Source organism: Polypterus senegalus, chromosome 4, assembly GCF_016835505.1.
Source record: "Polypterus senegalus isolate Bchr_013 chromosome 4, ASM1683550v1, whole genome shotgun sequence".
NCBI classification, from domain to species: Eukaryota; Metazoa; Chordata; class Cladistia; order Polypteriformes; family Polypteridae; genus Polypterus; species Polypterus senegalus.
This window is the reverse complement of record NC_053157.1, coordinates 77,488,201-77,515,013: the sequence shown is the minus strand read 5'-3', so window position 1 is coordinate 77,515,013 and position 26,813 is coordinate 77,488,201. Positions and strand designations below refer to the sequence as shown.

Genomic DNA, 26,813 nt, shown 5'->3' with positions numbered 1-26,813 from the left:
ATTGATTAATGCCTCCCTTATTAGAATTTAGAATAAGTAGTATTTTCCAGTACCAAACAAAGGTATTCAAAGCATATTCGTGGTTCATCCACTAGCTGCTAACAAGACAAGATGAAACCTGTAAATGAGTATAAGTGATTTTCATGCATGCACTTCTACTGAGTTAATATCACATATCAAAAGGCTATAAGCCTTTTGATATTATTTAATGAAATTAGCTGGTAACTTTCATATTAAAAAGGTCAGACTATTCAATCTTTTTGAAGAACATGCATTTTCAAGTGTTACACATTTTAAACAGCAGTAATATTAAGCAAGTGATTAGTACTACTGTATAACTCCATATAACTGTGACATTTCCAATTGAAGAATTCATTATCATTAGTCAAAAATAAAGTTTCCCAGCTGAAGGTATTTCAATGTGTAAGAAGCCACTCTTCTTGCAAGTCACTGAATACAGGCACACAACAAACAGTCTTAATAAAAGTTAGCAATAAAAACAATAAAACCATTAATTATGGTACATTTTTCCAAATATGTAGTACTAAACCTGTGGTGTTTTATTTTTATTTACAAAAAAGTATCTATTTGTGGCATTTGCAATAATGCATAAATGAGGTAGGAAAAGGTTTGAAACAAAACTTTTTTGTACACTGTAGCATCCTTCGGATATCATGATAATTACAGGCCTTCATGTACTTCAGTTTAAAATTTGATTGTTCATTCTGATTTATAAAGAAACTCTGTTATTATAAATCAGTTGTCCATTTTTGTAATCACCTTATACCAAAAGAAAATTCAAGATAGCTGAAGACCATCCTATTAGCACAGTCACCACCCCTGGATGAAGCACCAGTACATCTCTGGAACCACACACCCACACTCCTATTCTTCAAAGAAAAATTACTGATTGACGTACATACAGTAACAAAATAATACAAATGCCAAAACATTAATTATAACTGAAATTAAATTAAATGCAACTTTAGAAAATAACATGCAATCTAGACCGTGGTTTTAGCCCTAGTAGCAGCAAAGCAGAAGGCAAAACAATGGATATTACTTAGGAATTTTATCAGACCACAGGCAAATGTTACTTGAGCTTATTTTATTTCTCCTTTTCAAAGGGGTACTGCTTTTTATGTCACATTTAAATGAACCATATTCCACTGCTAAATGTTCATAATTTCTACGTTTATCGTCCACACTTTACCATCTGTTAAACTAGTTGCTCATTCTCCTTAGAGTTCATAGCTTGAACGGCTATGTCTGGGCAGTAGGCAGTGCCAAATGCATAAAATATTAATCTTTAATACCTTTGCTTTACTGTCAGTTTTACTTCATGCAGTTGTGTGGGTGTACAGACTTATTGAAAGCACGTACACTGAAAAATGAACAGGGTGTAGATAAGACAAGTGACCAAGATAAGCAGAAGTCAGCTTACAAGAAAAGAAGACAACTAAGGCAAAACAGTTGCCTTGTTGAACAAATCAATAAATCAGAAGAAAGTGCTCTGCATATTACAGTTTTTACCTTAAGATTTTTTTCTAACATAATATCAGTGTTTGAAATTAAAATACCACAAAGAACAAACTTTACGGGGGTATTTGTTGCTCAGTGAAACCAGAAAATTAGTCAAAGAACTAAATACTTTTGCAAGGCACAGTTTCTTGGTGTACATACAGTATTCAGAATACATTTATATATGGAGTATATACCATAATTGGTCTTAGCTTGTTATAAGACAGTAAATATTTAAATAAACAACACACTAATTAATTCATTTAAAAAAAAATTCAAAAAACAGTAATTTAACTGGTGGCTTAAAATTTGGTGCAGTTTGAGTTTTCCTGTACATGAGAGTTGCTCTGTCTATGGCCTCCTCTTCACCATCTTGGGTTATTTACTGGATTATATAGATCTGACAAAGGATGGATATATGGTAAACTATGCAAATTAAAAAATGTTTTTTCATTGCAACAAAGCAGATGATGCAAAAGAGCTTGGCTTTTCTTACTTTATGTTTTAATGACACTTAAAAATACTGCGTCTTATCTGACCAATCACACTCACTGCAGCAGTGGCTGGGTCAAGCACTACTGCTTTGCTCTCTTATTTGATGTTTCCCACTTCTTTACCATCAAGAACTTTGAATGTTTATTAGGAACCACTTCTCATTTTTATGGTTTACCTTTTCTGTCTCCAGGATGTTATGTTAATTTGAAAGGCTGATTAGTCTGACTGATAAAAGTTCATTTCTGCACTGTATAAGATTGTAGGTTTCAGTTTCACAGAGAGGGCCTTTTTGATATGGATGACAGCAAAATACAAATCTATTACATTATTCAGGAAACAAATGAAGGAATAAGACGTGTATCAATAAATAATTTTTTAAAAGAGTAAAGTAAAAGACACAATTATTTTTTGTTCGGTAGCAATCTTAGTGGAATTAAAATGTTGGAAAGGATCAAGATGTTTTACAAAAAAGATTAAAACGGTAAGAAAGACAAAACACATTAAAAGTAGGGGAGGAAGAGAAATCTATGTTTTAGAGTCAATCTAACTAGAGTAATAGTAAATAATTAAAATAAAAATCACTCTGATTTTATATAAAAATGTGTTTTTTTGAGTTTAGCTTGCACTGGTACTGACAAATGTGTTGTGAGATTTTCAAGTAAGAAAGACAGAGGTTTCTGGTATAAGGAGTTATACTTACTATTTTTGGTACTGGAGAGTGGTGATATATTGCCTGTTGATTAGCACATGTAGATAACAATTTCACAATACATGTAACAGGAATTAACTTATGCAGTAGGCCTTATATATCTTATTTGTTACTTCTTTTATAAACTATATGTCTTGAACGAGGGATTCACTTCTTTTTTTTCAGCTAAACATGTACTGTATGCAGAATCATCATATGTTCACTTAACTTACAAGGTCCCACCTTTACACATTATGATCCCTGTAAGAATTGGGTGGGGACAAAAATATGGAAAAATAGCTATCTGTAGATGAAAAACGCTTCTAAACTGAAACAGATGAACCAACTACCCACTAAGCCCAAAATTCTCTCTTCTACATTAGTGGGTGCTCAGATAGTTTTGCATGCTCACGACATCTTTTGCTTTTTTCTCATCTGTGTAATTCAGATGCAGATTTTCAACATATTGAACACTGTGATAGGCCAGAAACACATGCCTGTTACATTGATGTTCTTTCCATAGCACCTCAGCAAATGAAAGTAGAGTCGACCCTTGACATATGACCGGCCCGACATGCGAACAACTTGATTTCCGACCAAAATGTTTGTTTTGATTTACAACCAACATCTTGCGTTACGACCCGAATGCGGTCACGTGTATCCACTTGTGCGATTGTAAGCAAACAGCCGAGAGCGTTCGTAAGCGTCAGTCGGAGCCCAGATAAATGTGTTTGTGGACGTAATTTCGGTGAGTGCAGTGATTTATCTATATATATAATTCACTAAGACCATGGCAAGCAAGACACATAATTGCTAAGGAAGGAAGAGAAGGTAACGAAGGTAAAGAAAGCGAATGTTAAGGGATGTTAGCTAGCGGGCTGGCGCGGCACATGATGATGTCATCAGGCTGAGTCAGCACCAGCTTGCTTAACACTCTTTTAACCTTAACACTAGTAAGACCAAGGAGCTGGTGGTGGATTTTAGGAGGCCTAGGCCCCTCATGGACCCTGTGATCATCAGAGGTGACTGTGTGCAGAGGGTGCAGACCTATAAATATCTGGGAGTGCAGCTGGATGACAAATTGGACTGCCAATACTGATGCTCTATGTAAGAAAGGTCAGAGCAGACTATACTTTCTGAGAAGGTTGGCATCCTTCAACATCTGCAATAAGATGCTGCAGATGTTCTACCAGACGGTTGTGGCGAGTGCCCTCTTCTATGCGGTGGTGTGCTGGGGTGGCAGCATAAAGATGAAAGACGCCTCACGCCTGGACAAACTTGTTAAGAAGGCAGGCTCTATTGTAGGAGTAAAGTTGGACAGTTTAACATCTGTGGCAGAGCGACGAGCATTAAGCAAACTCCTGTCAATCATAAATAATTGACTGCATCCACTGAACAGTGTCATCTCCAGGCAGAGGAGTAGCTTCAGTGACAGACTTTTGTCACTGTCTTGCTCCACTGACAGACTGAGGAGATCGTTCCTCCCCCACACTATGCGACTCTTCAATTCCACCCGGGGGAGTAAATGCTAACATTAATTTTATTTTAATTTTTTTCATTTTTTCATTTTTTTTTACTATTTAATTTAATATTGTTTCTTTGTATCAGTATACTGCTGCTGGATTATGTGAATTTCCCCTTGGGATTAATAAAGTATCTATCTATCTATCTATCTATCTATCTTTGGAGTGTATTATTACAGCAGTTCACAACACAGCCAGCTTTGAGCTGAGTTCTCGACTACTGTCATTATTAACTTGAGCAACAGCGATCACAATCAAAACGAAGAAGGAAATTGTGCGGAAATATGAGAGTGGCGTTCGTGACCGATCTCGCTAATATGTACAGCATGTCGAAATCCATCATCTCGACAATTTTACAAAGAAAAGATTTGCATAAGGAGGCTCCTTCTAAACAATAACCACCTTCTGTTTCATTCTCCTCCTCCACCCTTCCTGCAGCCCAAAGATGTCAAATTAAATGGTGAGTACAGTATGAAATTGTTGTTTCTGGTAGGCTAGGCACATTTTATAACTTTTTGGTTAGTACATTAGAAAAATTATTGGTGTTTTGGTAAATTATGCGAATTATACAACCCTTTTTTATTATGAAAAGGTTAAGTAAGTGTTGCTGTGGGAGGTTAGGAGCGCATTATGGGTATTTCCATTATTTCTTATGGGAAAAATAGTCTTTACTTACAACCAACTTGAGTTACAACCAGCCCTCGTGAACAAATTGGGTTCGTAAGTCAAGGGTCCACTGTATGTGTTCATAATAAATGCATATGTCTGCATTTTTGTTTTGCAAGAGTTTATCATTTCTAAGGTCAAAGCAGCCACAGTGATGTTGTCTACCAGTGTTGTTGGCGGAGTGATGGCTCTGAGGCTAGGGATCTGCACTGGCAATCGGAAGGTTGCCGGTTTGAATCCCGGAAATGCTAAAAGAGACTATGCTCTGTTGGGCCCTTGAGCAAGGCCTTTAAACTGCAATTGCTGAGCGCTTTGAGTAGTGAGAAAAGTGCTATATAAATGCAAAGAATTATTATTACCAAGAGCTCTGCACTCTGGTAAGCAGTGTAAAGGAGCTGGCCACCTTGCCATTTTTATCCAAGCAGCTTGGTGGGGACAACCAGTTTATTTTCAAAGGGCATTACCCATAAGAGATCAAGTGCAGGTTGCACTTTTGCATCTTACCATCTTCCAGTAATCAAAAACATATGATAGTAGATGGCAGCATTCTGCAGTAAATTTAAAAACTACTGGCCCAATACCAGAATCATTACATTTTGCATCTAACATGCCTGGTAAGTTTCAGTAAATACTGAGGAGATTTTACCATGACTTCACACAATATCTTAAACCAGATGCAATTTTGGAAACCTCACTCCATTATGATTACTGAAATCTACCATCTTAGTATGCTGAACCAACAGAGGACTGTATTAGTTTAAAAAAAAACAAAACAGGTAGGATTCTGATTGTGAAGGCATTTATTTAATCCAAAGATGGCATTCTTCTCTTGAGTTCTGCTACAATTTTTTTTTATTTTCTTTTTTAATGAATAATATGATGCAGTGGCATAGGAAGGCGGGTGCGGTGGGTGTGGCCCACACTGGGTACCAGCTCTGAGGGTGTGACAAAAAATGTTTGTTTTTGTATTAATGTGCCTTTTTGTTACATAAAATAACATGTCAAATAATTTACATGGGCTTTAACAATCCCTAATTGCAGCAAATTGTGGGTGAATGATGTGATGCTGTAATGATTTAGTATTATTGTGTGGTGCGTGGTGGGAGGAGGTGTTCTGTCTCGTTTCTTTGGAACTGTGCTGGTGCTCAAGTAAACAAACAACCAGTCCTGTGACTCATTGTCTCATCCCTGCCACAAATATATCATCGCCCCAAGTCGTTCAGTGCAACAAGATGATATTTTTAACCCGAACATCATAATAATATAGTCGGTGCGAAACGTTTTAGACCACGAAGTGACAGCGTCCAAGTGGAACACAGCAAAGAAAAAAACAAAAGGCCAAAGTTTTGGAAGTCCAGTCGCTGGCCTACTCAATGCTGAAATTTGTTAAACCTTTGACATCAACATCAAGTGTGGAAGAAGACGTTGCAACATGATCTCAATCTGAGAGTGAAGTTGGAGTTAACGAAAAACCTGATAGAAGTCACGAAAGTGTAGAACAAATTAGAGAGGACGTTCACAAAGAAACTGAAGAGCTCAAAGAAAATGATAACTTCAGAGATAATCATAACGAAGAAGAAAATAAATCAGAAGACAGCACATCAAAGATGAAGAAGGAGCAGGAGAAGAAGAAGGAGCAGATAAAAAAGAAACTAATAGTAATATTTTGTTTTCTGACATCTCTGATTGGCCTTTCCCTGTTCCAGATAATCTAAGAGTTGGCTTAATTAAAAGAGGAGGTGAAGCGTTTCAAAACAAAGACAGACCATTTGTTTCAGTTAAGAGACAAGGCGATAAGACGAAGGGTGCTAACCCACAGTTGACGTCTGATTGGTTCTATATCAGTCAGTCAAATGGTGAGAAAATTCTGAGAACCTGGATGGCATACTCAACTAAAAACCAAAGCTTGTACTGTTTTTGTTGTAGGCTCTTTGGCGCAAATGCAAGTTTGAGTACATCTAAATTTGTAACTGGTTTTCAAGCTTGGTGGAAACTTAATCCGAAATTTCACAACCATGAAACCTCAGAACAACATGAAGCTTGTTTTGAAAAATGGAAAACTTTAAGAACAAGTCTAATTGCCAATAGAACAACTGATCAAGTTAGCCAGACAGCTATTGAAACAGAAAAAAGGAAATGGAGAGATCTTTTAAAAAGACTCCTAGACGTCACTATGTTTTTGGCTAAACAAAATCTTCCATTCCGCAGCCACAGAGAGCATATGTTGGCGGAGAACAAAGGATATTTTCTACAGCTGATTGAACTTCTATCAAAATATGATCCTATACTAATTGAGCACTTAATCAAGCTAGAACAGTCAACTCAGTCGCATTCGGGTAAGATATGAACAAGTCATTTGTCTCCCACCAACACAAAATGAGTTTATCTTACTTCTGGGTGGAATTGTTCAGGAAAAGATTTTGACTGATATTAAAAATGCTAAATATTTAGTATCATCCTTGACAGCACACCCGACATCTTGCATATAGATCAAATAAGTGAAATCATTTGTTACGTTCACATAAAGAACAAAAAAGTTGAAATAAAGGAGTAATTTCTAGGTTTTTTTCAGCTAACTGGGAAGAAAGCCATTGACATAATGGAAGATATTTTAAAGGTTATTGAATGGGATGGTCTAGATATAACAATGTGCCGAGGACAAGGATACGACAATGCTTCTACAATGGCTGGAGTGCATTCAGGAGTTCAAGCGAGGATTTGTCAACTTAATCCTAAAGCATTGTTTGTACCCTGTACAAACCACTCTCTCAATCTGTGTGGAGTACACTCTTTTGCAACGGTTCCATTATGTGTGACTTTTTTTGGGACCTTAGAAATTTTATATGTGTTTTTCTCAGGTTCTACGTACAGATGGACGATCATTCTGACAAATGTTGAAGTTACAGTTAAGCGACTTTCAGAAACAAGATGGAGTGCTCACTACGAAGCTGTTAAGCCTGTGTTTAAGTGCTTTAAGAAGATTGTCGATGCCATTGAGGAACTGTGTGATGCTTCGGAAATGATCAAAACCAGAGGAGCAGCTCAAACTTTGTTGCCTGCAATGTGTGATTTCTAGTTTTTGTGCTTTTTGTGTTTGTGGAATAATGTCTTAAAAGAAGTCAACCACGTTCAAAAGTATTTTCAGATTCTTGGAATAAGCTTTGAGAAGTCTGTTATCAAGATGAGAAGTCTAAAGGTCTTTTTAAAAGACACTGGAAATGACCTTATTGAGGAAGCACTGCAATTTGCAAAAGTTACATGTGAAGAGATGGGCATTCCTGTAGTAAAAAGAAGAGCTGTCAGGAGGAAGAAAATTATGCCCGGAGAGAAGGCTGCAGACGAGCGCTGACTTTGGACCAAGAACTGAAAAGGTCAATGTTAGAGTGCATTGATAGGTTTCAACAAGAAATTGATACATGTTGCGAAGGCATGGAATGTATATCAGATCGGTTTGCAGTCTTAGAGCCCAGCAATCTGATCAAAACCACGAAAACTGAACTTCCCAAGTTTGTACAAAGTTTGGTTGAAAATTACAATGAGCTTTCTGCAGATGGTATCCTTACAGAAATTCCGCCCCTAAGAAGATTTCTAAAAGCCGCCAAAGTTCCAAAAGAAGAGTCTCTTGGTTGGACTTCCTTAAGATTCTTAGAGTTTGTGGTTGAATATGAACTTTTAGACTCTGTTCCCAATCTCACTTTAGCATTAAGATTTTTCTTTATGTGTTTCTGTTGCATCATGTGAGAGGAGTTTTTCAAAACTCAAACTAATTAAGTATTATATCAAATCCACTATGAACCAAGCACGACTTCTAGCTTAGCCATTTTGTCAATTGAAAATAGTGTAGATGAAGGTATCGATTTTGATGATGCAATTTCAAAATTTGCAAAACAAAAGTTAGAAAGAAGAGATTCTAAGTATTATGTTAAAGTACAGTTTGTTGGATTAGAGCCTAGAGAACGAAACTTGTAAACAATTGAGTTTTCATTAAATTGTATTATAATAATAAAGTTATGCACTAGGTACTATCACTATGAAAAAGATTTCTTACATTGTACATTAAACTGGCTTATTAATAAAAAGGCATTTTACTTTTTTTTATTCATAAAAAATTGTTTACAAAATAATTAACATCATGCCCTCTTTACTTAACCAACTGAGTAAAAAAATTGCTTTCTCAATAAATTTCATTTTATATTTTGGTGGACATGGGGGTGACAAGTTTAAACTCCTCACCGGGTGCCACCAGACCTTGCTACGCCACTGATATGATGTTCCTTTATATAAAAAATAAAATACAAAAAAGATGGCTTGCAATGGATGAACTCCTATATCCAAAGATATAGATTGTAGAATTAAGCATTTTTTATATATGTAGGTTTACGTTTTCTACGCTTTTTTGACCAAAGGATTCAGTTTTTGTGATATATTTTTCCTTATCTGGAAAAAGTGTAATTAGCATCTGGTTTATGCAATGCTTCAACATGATTTTGATCAGCCCGCTGATGATGTCACAGAAGTGGTATTATAAAAATGTTATGCCTTTATGTATTATCCCACAGCATTTTAGAAGGTGAGGCAGTCACTGCGTCAGTCCTTCAATCTGTGCATAACTTGCGACTTCACCTGCATTCTGCTTCTTTCACATTTGAGCTATTACAACATACCATTACTCCAAAATATTGTTAAAGCACATATCGAAAATACGAATCAGTTTTGAAAACAGTACCTAATTATTTTCTTGACATCAAAAGCAGTAATGCACTATGAATCATCCAATAATAAATCAAAAATCTTGATTTCCTATAAAATAATTAAAACTTTTTCAAACTGACTAAACACCATGTAGTTAAGTATACATTCAATTCTATATAATTTAAACCAAAAACGAATTTGCAAAAAACAAATCAACTCAAAATTAAAACCATATTATCAAACTTTAATGGAAAATATTGTTCATAATTCATTACTAATACATCTAACATCAACAGTGCCTTCAGCATTTTGGCAAAAAAAAAATGAAGGCTACAATTCTCAAACCACTTGCAAAGAAACCTACTTCCCACCATAATGAAGATTTTTCTTTTGCATCCAGCATGTAACTATTAAGTTAAGCTTTAGGCTGTTAAAAAGAGGGTAAAGAATATGCCTTAAGCCAAAATTTCAAAATGTGAAAAACTTCAAAATGTGTTTGCATTTCCGTCTATTTTTACTATTAATTTAACAGCTATTTAAATTAACTTTACCTACAAATTACATTCAACGTTAGGTATTATGATTCTGAGTGCCAAAAGTCGTTTTTAATGACTTGAAAGTGTCTCCTGAATGTAGATATGTACTTCATCAGGTAAGAGGTCTAGGGCAGAAAACCTCTGGAAATAACCACTGTTACTTTTATTAATCTATAAATAATATGTGTTAAAATTCTTAATGTCAGAAAAGTAATGGCAAAAAGGTTCAAGATGGAAATTACAGATTTCAATAAAAATCCAGCAAAGTAAATGTACAAAAATTAATTTAAATAAACTTCTCAGATTCAAATAATATGGAACGCAATACTTCTAATTAGCTAAGAATTAATTTGAATCTGTCAACTTCAATTGTTTAATATTAATTTTGATATAATTTATGAACAAGCAGTAAAAGTCAATAATTATATTAGTATATACAGTACAGAAAATGAAATTAATCAGTTTTAGTAACTGCTCAAAATATCTATAAAATATTTGAATAGAATTAAAGTAAAACACTTATAAGAGCTAAACAGTGATGTCACCACATTGCCTCCTGGGATCCCGGAGAGTTCACTTGGCTCTTTAGGACAACCCGCGCGGTGACCAGTCTGAGCGCTGCTCTAGAGGAAGAGCAGCTCGTCCTGTTAACGTAGTATGAGAACCAAATTAACTTATACTTCGAACAAATGTAATAAAGAAAATGTATGCTTCACTTTGATAAGCAGTATTAAATGTTAAATGATGTATGCAATCATATCTAAATGCAAAACGTCGAGTACCGGTTAATGAGGTAAGGGAATGCAGCATTTTTTCTGGATTTCACGTTGTCATCCTTTTTCTTGATCTTTAAAAAGCAAGCAGTATCGCACAATCACTAAAAATAAGACTACAAAATCCAGGTCGATATAAAAAGCTAACGTTAAACAGCCATAACCACAGAATCCGTTATCTGCTTTTGCACGCATAGCTATGTATAGTATTTAGTATATATATAAAATATAGCAGTGGCGTCGTACGATCTTACCTCTTTTTTCTTCTGACCTCCTCCGAAATGCGCAAAAAGCATCAAGATAAATAACGGATAATTAATAAACAGGTGCATCTTCAACCCTTTGTAATTAGAAGCCATGTCCACAGATGCTTACTGTATATAACGGCCATGAAACGGATTGGTTACAATCTTTGCCAATAAGACGGCAACGTCACATGGAACTGTGGGAAATGTAGTTCAAAGCTGCAATCCCTTTTCCAGGTTGTAGTTATTTTAGAATGCTGTAAAACTACAATCCCCAAAAGGAGAATCAGTTTCGACAAAGAACTTATTATCGGCGTAGAAAAAGACAGTTTAAAAATAAACTGTGGCTACTGAAACTCAAAGAGAAATACAGCAAAATGTAGTTATGCAACTTATAAATGATGTGTTATTAATACTGTAAATCCCTTGGTCAGGTGTAAGAAGGTCACATTTTTCTAGTTTACTGCCCCGCTACTGTTAACGTTGTCACAGTTCTTAAGTCCATTCCTCCATTACACACCCTCAGGTCGTTACAATATATAAATACTTCTACACAGGTCGGTATTTTTCGTATAAAATATTTGTAAGAAGCTGTTATTTAATGGACTAGTGTTCTGTAATGAATGTTAGATTGTGGGAGCTAAAATTTAACACTACACTTGGGAAAGGCGCTATATAAATAAACTATATTTCTTTTAAGAGTCGCTTGATTGGGTACACTGCATTAGTGAACTATTGTATGCTAAAAATTAAAATTCTGCTTAACTATTTAGGTACAGAAATAGATCTTCAAGAGCACAATGATGCAGTTACTTTACTTGCATGAGTTAGTTATTTGCAGCTACTTATTTGGCTGACTCTTTATTTAACTGCAGCCATCTACGTATTCACACAGCTTATGCAAAGCAGTAAATTATATGTTGACAGAAATGTAAAATATTCAATAACACATATATTAATTTGCATCATTAAAATTGACCCATTATTTGAAAACTAACATTGTGGACCTGCAAGGGTATAAATGAGCTACATCAGCTTGACTGCCTTAATTTTCACATTTTTGTACAAATAGCGATGCCTTTGTTAAATTGCAGTTGAAGTTTACCCAGCTCAGCACGGGTACACAAGTCATACTGAATGGCACATTCCCATATTTAATTAATGAGATTTATGTTTAATGGGCACTGAATAAATGGTAAATGGTGATCCTATTTTTCACAGGTTTGAAAAAACCTCTGTTGGTGAATTGCAGCTGGGTTTGTCCATCCCAACGTGCATACCAGGGTCAAACTGACTGGCAAAGTATCATCAAAAACACTTTCAACCTTAAGAAAAAAAAACAACAACACAATTTTAACTGCAAAATGCAGGATATAAAATTTAAATGTTATTTATGAATTGGGGCAACAGCTGTTCTGGCATGTATCGACATAGTTCCACAAAAGAGGCTCTCTCTCTGTCACTTGTTCTCTTTCTTTGGAGCTAGCTGATTATTAGAAGTTTTAAGACGGTCATTTGCAAGAGCAGGCTGACTTGTGTGGCTGCTGATCTTGTTCCAATCAGTAAATCACTGTACATGTGATTAATCTCCTTGTTTACACACATTTTTTTTCTTATCCAGCATTTACTGAAGGCAGCACTGCCTTACATATGCTTTCCAGTCAACTCAGTTGATTGTAAAAATACTACTTATAGACAAAAGAGAATCTCTCTGTGAGCTTAACACCATGTGCCTTTCAACCATACATCAATGGCAATTGCATGAAAATGATGAAAATAAGTTAAAAGAGTTTACACTGATTAAGGGCATTGCAATGTAAAAACTTGTAGTTTGGTGAATTCATCCATCCATTATCCAACCCATTATATCCTAACTACAGGGTCACAGGGGTCTGCTGGAGCCAATCCCAGCCAGCGCAGGATTCAAGGCAGGAAACAAACCCCGGCCAGGGCACCAGCCCACTGCAGGGCGCACACACACACAGCACACACTAGGGACAATTTAGAATCGCCAATTCACCTAACCTGCATATCTTTGGACTGTGGGAGGAAACCGGAGCACCCGGAGGAAACCCACACAGACACGGGGAGAACATGCAAACTCCACGGGTCTCTTAACTGCGAGGCAGCAGCGCTACCACTGCACCACCGTACCGCCTTGGTGAATTCAGATGCTTTAAATTGCAAAGTGCATGTTTCATTATCGATATTAAATATTTTAGCTTTAATTATGTCTTAAACGTTAATTGGCATATTTATTTATTTATTAATTTCATTTGTGCACTGCAATTCTATTTGTTACTTAACATATGTGCATGCAATTTTTACAAATGTGCAATTTTAAAAGAATGAAAAGTGCCATTTCCATTTTGTATTATTGTAGCTAACTATGCATAATTTCTTACATTAACAATTCATAAAAATTCCGAAGTATTAATAAAAAAGCTAGAGAAAACTAAAAATGAGAGAAATTTTTTTTTAAAAAAGCAGCTTTCAAAGGACCTTAATTGCAATACACAAATACATATTGATACAATAAACAAATAACAAAATGTCTTAAGGCAATATTTTGCATAGCCATCCATGCAATTTGGTTTAGTACACTACTGCATAAAATTTTCACATAGTCCTAAAATAAATTCTTCTAATCAGGACTTCTCATAAGAATATAAGAAATCTGAAAAACAGGATGAGTCCTTTTAGTCCATCAAAGCTTCTCTGTTTAGCTAGCAGCAAAGCTGTCCCAACATCTCATCAAGATATTTCATTAAAGGTTTTTTAAGGATTCTGCTTCAAGTACACGACTTGGTAGTTTGCTCCAGATTTCCAAAACCTTTTGTGTATAGAAATACTTTCTGAATTCAATCCTAAATACACTTCCCTTAATTTCCACTGATGTCTTAAGTACACACTTCAGCATTTAGTTGAAAGTATTTTGCTGAATCCATTTTATCAATACCCTTAAAAAAAATTTGATATTTATTAGGTCCCCAAAGAGACTCCTTCTGCTTGAGATGAAACAGGTTTAATTCTCTGAGTCTGTTGGAGTACAGCATGTCTATTAGTCCTGTGATGCACTTGATTGCTCTGCTATGCAAAACTTTAAGTGCTGTTTGTCTTTTTATTGTAATGTCTTGACCAGAACTGCACACAATACAATACACGGATTTGATCTCACTAGTGCATTACATACTCTAAACGTAACATCCCTTGGTTCACATTTAACAGTTTTTACTATATAGACTAACATTTTATTTTGCCTTTTTAATAGCTGCTATGCATTACTTAGATGATGAAAATATTTTGTCAACATAAACCCCTAACTACTTTTCAGAGGTTGCTTCCTGTAGGACAGTATCTCTCATTGTGTGTAGCACTTTGCACTTTTGAACATCAAACTGCATTTTCCAGGTGTTCACCAACTTTCACAAGTTTACTAACTACACCAGAATCTGTTATTAATATAAATCACAAAAAGTTGTGGTCCCAGGATAGACCCCTGAAGCACTCCACTGATGACCCCATTCTTCTCTTATCTGTGCTCTTTGCCTCCTGCCAGTTAACCAGCTAGAGATCTAGTTTTATAGGTTACTTCTGATGCTAATGGCTTCTAGTTTCAGAATTAATCTTCAGTGTTAGACTGAGTAAAAGGATTTTTGAAAGTTTAAGTAAATTATGTTATATGTTTTACTTTTGTCTACACACATGCAGCAGCCTGCTCAGAAGAACCTAAAAGACTGGTTACGTAAGATGTACCTTTCATAAACGTACGCTGACTGTTTTTTAGTATGTTTCTTTTTTTCAAATAGAAACATTTCTGATTTATTTCTTTTTATGCAGTAGTTTCCGTAATTTTGCTTGGTACAAAAGCAAGACATGTTGATTGTTTGTCTTTTTTTAAAGACTGAAGTCACATTTGCAACTTTGAAACACTAAGTTACGTCTTCTTTCTCAAGTGACTGTTCCAAATATGCCTAATAAGAGCTTATAAATGATGTCTTTCCATTTCTTTCAGTTCAATTGGTAAAATCCAGAGGTATTATTAGTCTTCAGCATGTCGACTGCTTGAAACTTATCTAACCCTGCTATTTTAAAATCTATGAACTCAGAAGCTTGTTTTTACTTCTGCTTGGAGAATTCCATTTGTTCCTTCCTTTAAACATGCTTGGATGAAATATGTGTTCAGTTTGTCTGCTATTTCCTTTTTATTTTCAACGATCACTCCTTTTTTATCTATAATTTTTTTTATTTATTCCCTGCTCTTTTTCTTTTTCTTGTCCAAGTAACCATACACAGCTTCGATTATAGTGCTGTGGCCATTCTAACACCATTTCACTGTCCCATCTGCAAACATCCACTCCAAGTACGTGCTATTTGTGTTTGCTTTTATTTAAGGTCATTGTTATAAATATAATTTTAGAAAAAAACAGGAAATCCCTGTTAGTTTTTATTGTATCAATGTTTACTTGTTCTTATACTTTTGGTAAATATCTTTTTTTAAGAGCAAATAAACTCTAAAAGCACAGATAACTAGCAAAAAAAATGCCTTTGGTGGCCTAAGATTTGTGCAAAGTAATGTATTATAATGTGTTATTGCTATACTTTTATTTTATGAGTGCTTTTTTAATATTAATTTGTTAGGGTTGTAATCTCAAAGATAATTAATAAAGACTACTATTTTAACATTATTTACCAGAAATTCCAAGAGATTCAGAAAAACACAGATCCAATTATACTGAGGCAGATAAAATATAAGACTATTCACTTTTCTACAAAATTCCTGAACTCTAGCTCTTTACATTTAACACTGAAGCTCCTATTATATGATATGATAACTGGAAAAAACTTTTTTTATTTGCAATTTTACCTATCACACTTTAAGCATAATAGCATAATATTCTAAAACATGTTTAAGGCTGTTTGTGGGAGATATTCAGGTTGTGGGTGCATTGATCCTATCCCAGTGGCATTGGGCAAATGTCAAATAACAGCCCTGCACTAGAGCACCAGTCAATCACAGGACCACCAAATTGTCTAACATGCACTTATTTGGGCATAGTAGAGGAAAAACTGGACTACCCACAAGAAAAAGACACATAGAAACAGGCATAACAAATAAACTTCAACACAGTTAAGATTCAAACCCAGGATCCTGGATCCATGAGTCTGTAGCTCACTTAGGTGGTCAGTTACGTGTGGGTCAATCCAGTACATGCAATTAGAATTATTTGTTTAATGTCCAAATGAATGCATAATGAATACAATATAGTTGTTCTGAAATGTAAAAAAATGCATCAGATTTCAAATTTATATTTTTCAACTTGGTTAACAGAAATATTTTATTACAAATAATAAATCACGCATTTCTTGGATAATAACAAATGCTTTATTTGCTGTAAAGGACATGCAGTTTTTCATAATATAATATAGAAAATAATTTTAAAAAATTATTGTAATGCAATTGTGGAGCATAAGTTTTTTTTTTTAAATTATTGCCATTCATTAAAAAACCTCATAAAAGTCTTCTTCTTCTTCTTATGACTGCTCCTGTTAGGGGTTGCCACAGCGGATCATCTTCTTCCATATTTTTCTGTCCTCTGCATCTTGTTTTGTTACACCTATCACCTGCATGTCCTCTCTCATCACATCCATAAACCTTCTCTTAGGCCTTCCTCTTTTCCTCTTCTCTGGCAGCTCTATCCTTAACATCCTTCTCCCAATATACTTAACATCTCTCCTCTGCACATGTCCAAACCAACGCAATCTCGCCTCTCTGACTTGGTCTCCCAACCATCCAACCTGAGCTGACCCTCTAATATACTCGCTCCTAATCCTATCCATCCTCATCACACCCAATGAAAATCTTAGCATCTTTAACTCTGCTACTTTCAGTTCTGTCTCCTGCTTTCTGGTCAGTGCCACCGTCTCCAACCCATATAACATAGCTGGTCTCACTAAAGTCCTGTAGACCTTCCCTTTCACACTTGTTGATACCCGTCTGTCACAAATTACTCCTGACTCTCTTCTCTTCCTATTCTACACTGCCTGCACTTTCTTTTTCACCTCTACTCTACAATCCCCATTACTCTGTATTGTTGGTCCCAAGTATTTAAACACATCCACCATCGCCAACTCTACTCCCTGCATCCTCAGCATTCTACTGACCTCCCTCTCATTTATACACATGTATTCTGTCTTGTTCCTACTGACCTTCATTCCTCTCCTCTCTAGAGCATATCTCCACCTCTCCAGGGTCTCCTCAACCTGTTCCCTACTATCGCTACAGATCACAATGTCATCAGCAAATATCATAGTCCACAGGGACTCCTGTCTAATCTCGTCTGTCAACCTGTCTATCACTATTGCAAAAGGGCTCAGAGCTGATCCCTGATGTAATCCAACCTCCAACTTGAATGTATTCATCACTCATACCGCAGACCTTACCACTGTCACTTCCCTCGTATATATCCTGTACAACTCTTACGTACTTCTCTGCCACTACTGACTTTCTCATACAATACCACAGCTCCTCTCGAGGCACCCTGTCATATGCTTTCTCCAGGTCCAAAAACATGCAATGCAACTCCTTCTGGCCTTTTCTATATTTCTCTATTAACATCCCCGGAGCAAAAATTGCATCTGTGGTGTTCTTTCTTGGCATGAAAATATACTGCTGCTCACTATTATTATGATCACCTTACTTCTTAACCTAGCTTCCACTACTCTTTCCCATAACTTAATATGGTGGCTTATCAATTTTATCCCCCTGTAGTTACTACAGTCCTGCACATCCCCCTTATTCTTAAATATCGGCACCAGTACACTTCTTCTCCACTCCTCAGGCATCCTCTCACTTTCCAAGATTCCATTAAACAATCTGGCTAAAAAATTCACTGCAATCTCTCCTAAACACCTCCATACTTTCACAGGTATGTCATCTGGATCAACGGCCTTTCCATTTTTCATCCTCTTCATAGCTGTCCTTACTTCCTCCTTGCTAATCCGTTGCACTTTCTGATTCACTATCTCCACATCATCCAACCACTTCTTTCTCTCGTTCTTTTCATTCATCAGCCTCTCAAAGTGTTCTTTCCATCTGCTCAACACACTCTCCTCGCTTTTGAGTATGTTTCCATCTTTATCCTTTACCACCCTAACTAGCTGCACATCTTTCCCAGCTTGGTCCCACTGTCTAGCCAATTGGTACAGGTCCTTTTCTCCCTCCTTAGTGTCCAACCTCTCATACAACTCATCATACGCCTTTTCTATAGCCTTTGCCACCTTTCTTTTCACCTTGCGCCTTATCTCCTTGTATTCTTGTCTACTTTCTGCATCTCTCTGACTATTCCACTTCTTCTTTGCCATCCTCTTCCTCTGTATATTGTCCTGTTCTTCCCCATTCCACCACCAGGTTTCCTTTTCCTTCTTCCTCTGTCCAGATGTCACACCAAGCACCCTTCTTGCTGTCACCCTTACATCTTCTTCTGCAGTTTCCCAAGTCTCTGGTAACTCTTCCCTACCACCCAGTGCCTGTCTCACCTTCTCCATAAACTCAACCTTGCAGTCTTCTTTTTTCAAATTCCACCATTTGATCCTTGGCTCTGTCCTCACTCTCTTCCTCTTCTTGATCTCCAATGTCATCCTACAGACCACCATCCTATGATGCTTAACTACACTTTTCCCTGCCACCACTTTGCAGTCTTTAATCTCCTGCAGATTGACTGTTCTGCATAGGATGTAATCTACCTCTGTGCATCTTCTTCCACTCTTGCATGTAATCCTATGTTCCTCCCTCTTCTTAAAATATTAATTCACAGCCATGTCCATCCTTTTGGCAAAATCCACTATAATCTGACCTTCTTCATTCCTCTCATTGACACCATACCTACCCATCACCTCCTCATCTCCTCTGTTCCCTTCACCAGCATGTCCATTGAAATCTGCTCTAATCACAACTTTCTGTCCCTTGGGTGCACTGTTCATCACTTCATCCAACTCACTCCAAAAATCTTCTTTCTCATCCATTACACACCCAACCTGCAGGGCATATGCACTAACATTCGTCATCACAACTCCAATTTCCAGCTTCATAATCATTTTTTTGTCTGGCACTCTTTTCACCTCCAAAACACTCTAGACATACTGTTCCTTCAGAATAACCCCTATTCCATTTCTCCTCCCATCCACACCATGATGGAACAATTTGAACCCACCTCCAATCCACCTGGCCTTACTTGTTTTCTATTTAGTCTCTTGCATCCACAATATATCAACTTTCCTTCTCTCTATCATATCTGCTAACTCTCTCCCCTTCCCAGTCATACTGCCACCATTCAAAGTTTCTACCCTCAGTTCAGCTCCCTTTACTTTCCTCCTTTCCTCCTGCCTCCAGATACATCTCCCCCCTCTTCTTCGGCCAACAGTAGCCCAATTTCTGCCAGCACCCTGTTGGCTAACAATACTGGTGGCAGTCGTTGTTAACCCGGACTCGACCGATCCAGTATGGAAATTTGTATTGTTGTCCGCATATTGATTTGGCAAAATTTTACACCGGATACCCTTCCTGATGTAACCCTCCCGATTCATTCTGGCATGGGTCCAGCACAAAGAAAAACATTGGTTTGTGCATTCTCTGGGGCTGGGTTAAACAAAAAAAAACTCCTAAAAGTAATATTTGACAATTAAGAGAGCATGAAATGAGATAGCAATGTCAATGTCAAGCTCCTGGAAGTAGAAAATGTCTGGTACTTTTTGTTCCTCTAGTACTTTTTGTTCCATATTAACACTTCACTAATTTAATAAGCATACTGCTGTTTACAGTAGTTGCCTCATAGCAAATTTACAAGTAATATCTGGGTGGCAGGAACTTTATTTGTCTTAGTCATCTAGTTTGAGATGGAGACTTGATCCTGATACTATCCTATATAAATATGTTTTCATCTGGACCCACAGGTTTACATTGTCTAATTACTGTTGTATAGTGTCAGAATGCAAGTGGACTGCAGGAAAAAAATAAAAAATAAATGTGAAATATGCTCCAATATAACACTGACAGCAGAAGAAGGATTATCACTGCTTCAACATCCTGAGGTTAATTTCCTAAAGTCTTCCAGGGTTTTCTGAGTGTACTGTGGTTTTTGCACACATCACAAAGATATGTTAGATTAAAACACTTTAAATTAGTGTGCTGTTTTTGAGTTTGAGTGTGTTTGTGTGTCAGTGTCTATCCAATACTTCTTTCTGTCTTGTCTTCTATGTTGACAGGATGCTACTCAAGACCGAGTATCAGTAAAATCAGGTTCAGAAAACCTGCTGTAAATTTAAATTACAAATCGTCAAAAATAATTTTCAAAGCATCTTGGGAATTTAATTTTCTTTCAGCAGATGATGAACACCTTCATTGATGTTGTTTTTTATCTTCAGTGTGAAAAACAGGGATGAGCTTTAAAGTATCAGCACTTGAATCTCATTTTTGAATATTAACAACATAAGTCCTTTAAAACACAATTAAAAAAAGAAATCTTATATTAAAAAGAAAAACTTTTATTCATTAATTAAAAACCATTACATGTATTTGAAACAAATCAAATACTTGTTTAAAGAAAAAAACATAAATAAATCAGTAAATCAAAACCAGAATTAGCAAACATCAAAAAAAATCCTCATCATTAATATTATCCACTACCATTTTTGTAAACCATTTGTTACTGTAAACATCAGGGGTCCCAGGCAAGTCAATTTATGCCAAAGACCAGATGCTTAAAGAAATATTAATAAAGATGGTATAATCTTTATAAGACCATTGTAAAAATTTCAGCTGAACCTTTATTTTCTATCCCTCTTAACCAATTATTCTTTACTCCATGTCAACCAAACATATGCCTAGATGTTTAGTGCCTTTTCCTGGTCATTATAATGGAGTTGGCACCATATATTTTATTACTCTTTCTTCAGTATTTAAGAGTGTTTCATCAAGTTAAGTGTAGCTAAGGACATTCTTTGGAAGAATTTTAAGACACATACTACTCTGTTGTCATATCATATCATCCACATAGGCTAAGATTTCTAGAGGAATTTGGCACTAAGGAACAGACAATCCCTCCTTCTTAGCTCTGTCAGAAGGGGCTCAATGGACAAACATTTGAGAAAGACAGCAGGTCTTCCTGATTTCTGCATAAAATGGAGTTCTCAACCTATCATTCTTATTTATTTGGTAAATTCTGAATGTCATTGCAGAATTCCCTGTCTATTTCGAGTAAAAAGAGTGAATGCAAAACTCTCAAGCAAATGGCATAAATATTGACACTTGACCAATCAGATGTCTTGTCTTATTCTCCACAATCTTAATGCAATATTCTCAAATCTGCATAATATAATTCAGGGAGACTGGAGTTTTTGCCAGCAGAAATGGGTGAAAGGTAGAAAACAACCCAGGAACGTGGGGCAATCTATTTTCCAGTGTTTCTCATATCTGCACTGGACCAATTTGGACTCACCAATCAATTAAAATGACACATCTTTGTTTAACATGACAACTCCACACAGAGAATGACTGGGCAAGAAATTCAAACTCAGGATGCTGGATCTGTGATGGAGCAGCACTACCCACTGCGCTATTGTGCTATTCTAATGTTTGAACATAAATTCAGGTATTTGGCAGATCTATTCTCTTAACCAATTACACAGCCCTTTTAAAAAAATACAGTCAATACAATTTAAACCCAATTAAGTGAAATTTTCATCACACAATAATGTTCTTGCACAACTCTCCCTTTTTTGGATTGAGGACAATAATTAAATTTTTGCATTATACAACTTGGAGTTTGAAATAGAAACCAAACAGCAGCCAAACTCTTCTTCACAACAGATTCATAGAATTAGGAGACAGTGTCTTCCTCCAATTTTATTTTGAGTCAGAGTGAAACTGAAAAGAAGTAAGTTTCAAATGAATACTAATTTGCAGTAAACAACATAAATTTGCTATATATTTATCCACTAATTTAAAATAATACTTACAGTCTTTGCTTCGATGGGACTTAGGCCAGGTTTATACTTCAAGTGACGCGACGCATGCTCCTGTGGATGCTACTGCAACGCAAGCATTATACTGTTCATACTTGCGCAAGTACTTTATGTAAATCTGGAAGATTCCACCAGGTGGCAGTGTGAGATATCATCACAGTGAGAACAGATTCGGCTTCGCTGTGCTGTGAATTGTCCGAAACACCCATTAAATTCTGAGGACACCTTTCCGCAATAGCTCTGAAAATGATGTTTAATGATTAAATCAATCAATCCAGGGATGTGCCCATTCCAGCTAGCATTGGGCATGAAGTAGAAACAATCCCTGGATGGGGCATCAGCTCATCGCAAGGTGAACACAAGCACACACATACACTATTGTCATTTTAGTGTCACCAAATCTGCATATCTTTGGAAGGAATCCAGAGCACACTGTGGAACTTATTTCAGAGTTACGTAAAGTATGCGCGCAAGTATAAACAGTAAAACACTTGCGTAGCAGTAGCATCCGCTGGAGCATGCATCACGTGAAGTATAAACCTGGCCTAACACGACACAACACAGCGAAGCCGAATGTTTTCATACTGTGATGATATCTGGCACTGCAACCTGGTGGAATCTTCCAGATTTATGTAAAGTACGTGTACAAGTATAAACAGTAAAGCGATTGTGTAGCAGTAGTGTTGGCTGGAGGATGCGTTGCGTCGTGTGAAGTATAAACCTGGCCTAAGAAACACAAATACTATCTAGTGAACCTTACTGTCTACAGACTAACTTCCTGCAATTCTGCTTCTGCTTCCTGACAACTATTTACATGAATATTCATCAGGCAGTGTTAACATTTCAGTGAATAACAAACAGCTATTCTGCAAGGCAGAACAATAACAATATTCAGAACTTTTCATTTTGTAGAACATTGAGAGGTGTGAGCATTATGACTGTTCAAACTATATTTAACATACTATTAATGTATTTACAGCACCTTATATTTTCATGACATATGCTTTAGGCTTGTCATTTGAAACTGTCCAGACCATAAACAATACATTTCTGGAAGCTGCTCTTTGAGGTGTACTAAAAGAGAAGCATAAACAACTCTTGTAGTCCACTGAAAAACTTCCAGAAAGGATTTTGTGCATGTTGGATACATCTATCAGACTAAAAATGCTATTTGCATATCTTTGGGAGATTTGAACATGAATAAGCTAATGTAGCTGTGGTTTATGTTTATGGTTCTCCTGCCCCAAACCATTTTGAGGCTAATAGGTATTAGGCACATTCAGAGGACATGTATATCAAAGCTCTTTCAACTTCATGGCTCCCACAAGCTGTTTCCATTACATCGTCCAAAATAAACAGAGTCATTTTCTCAGGGGGAAGAAGTTCATTTTTGCATAAAGACACTGGGAGTCCTCCAGCAGATTTGATAAACTTTAAGCTTCAAAGGCAGTTTATAATAGAGCATTTGCCAGCACCTGTTAAAAATTCTCATTTCCTGGAATGGGAGAGTAAGTGGTTGTCATTCATCAGAAGCAATTTCACATAATGGAATTTACCAGAACAGGAGGGTTCTAAGATATTTTTACAAGATGAGGTTAAAGTCGGGGGAAATGCCTTCAAAAAGCAGGATTCTGAGAATGTCCAGGTGGACTCTCTTGTTTTTCATTTTTCCTAAGGGACCAGTTCTCTGCAGTGAACTGATTTTTTATTCCTATAAATCTCAGTCGATATTTATTGGGTAGGTGCATATTAGTGAGAAGTTACAAAGTTTTGAAAGCTGTTATATTTAAAGTCAAGCCCATGTCACAATTAAAGGATAGTTAACTTTCATGCAAGTTTTACTCTTGGGCTTATTTATATGGGTATGATTAAGGACACTGTAAAAAGAAATCTAGTGAAATCACTGGTGCTTAATTTGATAATAACAATTGAGAGCTTCATACTTATCAGGCACAGAGGAAGAAATAAGAGTCTTTATCATGATTCTGGCCAGTCCAGCAATAAATGTAAGCATTTAATGAAAGAGCTACACTAATGGTCATTAGATAAAGGGTCAAGCAATGTCCCTCTGCTTGTCTCCAATATACCTGAGCAATTCAATTGCTAAAATAATCAAAATAAAACATTATACTGCATCTATTGACAAACATTCTAAACTTTCTTTTTTTAATATAGTGTTAAAGTTTTTCACAAATACTGAAAATAAAACCACCCCCCCCTTGTGCCCACTGTAGTTAGTACTCAAACCCACCTCTATCCACATCAGTTTTTAGTCATATGTTAATTCATCCTACAGCAGTATAATAGATTTCCATTTTGTGAAGCTGTATAATTCTTTTTTGTTACTTACTAGTAATAAAGAAAATAACTTTTTTCAGCAAAGTATAGATGGTTATGTCCAAATATATATTTTCATTAACTCCAGCATCATGTGTTCAGATAACTCCCCAGGCAATGTCTATATATTTTTAGCAATTTACTTAGATTTCCTCCCACATCCGAAAGACATAGACATTAGGGTTGATTGGTAACCTTAAATTGACCATTGACAAGTGAGTGTCCACCCTGCAGAATGGTACCCCATTTAGATCTCCTTCTTGTGTGGTGCCTATTGTCCTTGCCTCCTGTGCGCATGTACTGGAAAAAATGGGCAGATAACAGAAACAAATATAAACAAAATGATACCCAGTCTTCTCTTTAAAAGAAGATTCTTAATACACAATGCAAATAGAACTGGTAAATACTGCAAATTCAATAAGATTGTTACATTCATCTTTCAACGATTCATCCCTGTTTCTGAGGTTCTTTTGTTAACATAAAAAAAAAACTACTTACTGTATTTGTCATTTCAATAAACTCTATAGCAGCAGCAACATGTGCAAGATAGAATCCCATCCAAGACCGGATGTCAACTGATCAGAGGGAACTATCAGAAATACAGTCCAGAGAATTACTGGAGTCATCTAAAAAATATTATGTTCTATATTCTTTTAAACTGTGGAAAGAAATTGGAATCTCTAGATGAAAACACTCCCAATTTTCCAGTCTAGCCCCAGTTACTCTTTGGAGTAGAAGGGATTGCTCTTTGTTGTAGTTGCACCATATAAGCACTGAAGATTTCTGCTTAGGACATTAGAAGTTACAGACAGGTTGAGCAGTGAGCTGATACAGGAAAGCGAGGATCTGGATTTTGCAAAGGGTTTTTAAAGGAAGGAATAAAGGATTTGCCATTGGTTTTTTGGAAGCACATAAACCCATCCTTTTGGTTGACAAAGGGTGCAAAGTTCTGCCCATCAATGTTACTCATCTTGAGTTCTGGTCCTTTATTTGAACCTGGATATCAAGCTGGTACCCCTAAGAGCTATCTCTGAGTGTTACTTGGTCTGTGATTAAACCTCTTAACGCGCACACGTGCCGGTCCCAGGACATAACAGCGTTTTAAAAACGTTACAGTAATGTGTGCATGCCCATCTGCCATGCATCTCGACACCCTACCCATCAAATGAAACTTCAAAGTCTCGTCTTTCCGATGATATAAACTATTTTGACACACAACAACCACAGCACTGACACTAAAGCCTTTTTTACAGAGAAGTACATACTTTTAAGAGTTGACTGTGCCTACCTTTGAAGACCCCCTGCAAGTCAAACATCAATATTTCCGAGCAGTATTGATCCCATTGTGTCCGTAAGGCTCCAGCGAATATAATCCAGTAAAACGATTTAGGTCCAAAACACACGATATATTCTCAAAGGGACAAAAACTCCAGAAAACGTTTCATAACTTGAGACCACCTACATAATTTTTTTTCACTTATATTGCTCATATTAGACGTAATTTGTCTCTGTCGGTGATAACCATGCTACCGCATGAAACACGGAAGTGTTAGCTTCCGAAAGACACCTAAGTTGGCCAATTACGACGGGTCTGCGGTTGACTGGCACCTCGTATAGCCAACGAGTGTCACAGACAGCTTGGAGGATGATGTATAGCTCCAAACCCTGGTAGAATCTACCAGTTTGATTGAACACTGTGACTGACACTCAAAACTTACAGCCAATGAGCAGCCGAGCATTTTGATATGTAACTTGCCATACTAACTTGTAAACAAAACGATCGGAGCTGTGTGAAGGTGGCATTTGTGCCAGTCTGCAGAGTTGGTGCGTGGTTGTTTATTGTGATTTCCCCAAGTTTTTTCGCAGTTTAAATATGAATAAAAGTAGAAGTTTAAATGTAAATAAACGCTCAATTAAATAATAGATGCATGTACGCGTTGCGAAAGTATTCAACCGGCACAGGGGACGTGTAATGGGAGAGAGCGACGTGCCACGCCCTTGTGCTTTCTGCTTGCTAGTGATTGCTGCCATCAAGTGGCACATGGAAAAACGCTGAGCTGTGTTGTAACAGTTTGTAAAAGAAATATATATAGTTTGTGTGCATTTTATAGAAAAAAAAAGTAAAAAATAAAAATATAAATATATTTTTGGCCCATAACTTGTATTGACTATTTTTACATAGAAATGTGTATTTTTTATTGTTTTTATTATGGGACATGAATTTCCATAACTAATAGAGTGACACTGTGTGTAGATATAGATTCCTTTAGGTGTAAGCTTTCAGTAGAGCACTCATTGATATATGTGGGTTGAAG

The 26,813-nt window shown here is 36.4% G+C and overlaps 1 protein-coding gene across 1 annotated transcript in view; it reads right to left on the bottom strand.

Annotated features, from left to right (window-relative positions):
* Positions 1 to 11,309, bottom strand: part of tusc3 (tumor suppressor candidate 3) — a 532,092-nt gene extending 520,783 nt beyond the window's left edge. The window contains exon 1 of the mRNA XM_039750910.1: positions 11,149 to 11,309. Coding sequence (XP_039606844.1) covers positions 11,149 to 11,253 — 105 coding nt within the window. The 5' untranslated portion in view covers positions 11,254 to 11,309. The remainder of the gene's footprint in view (positions 1 to 11,148) is intronic.
* Positions 11,310 to 26,813: the final 15,504 nt, after the last annotated feature.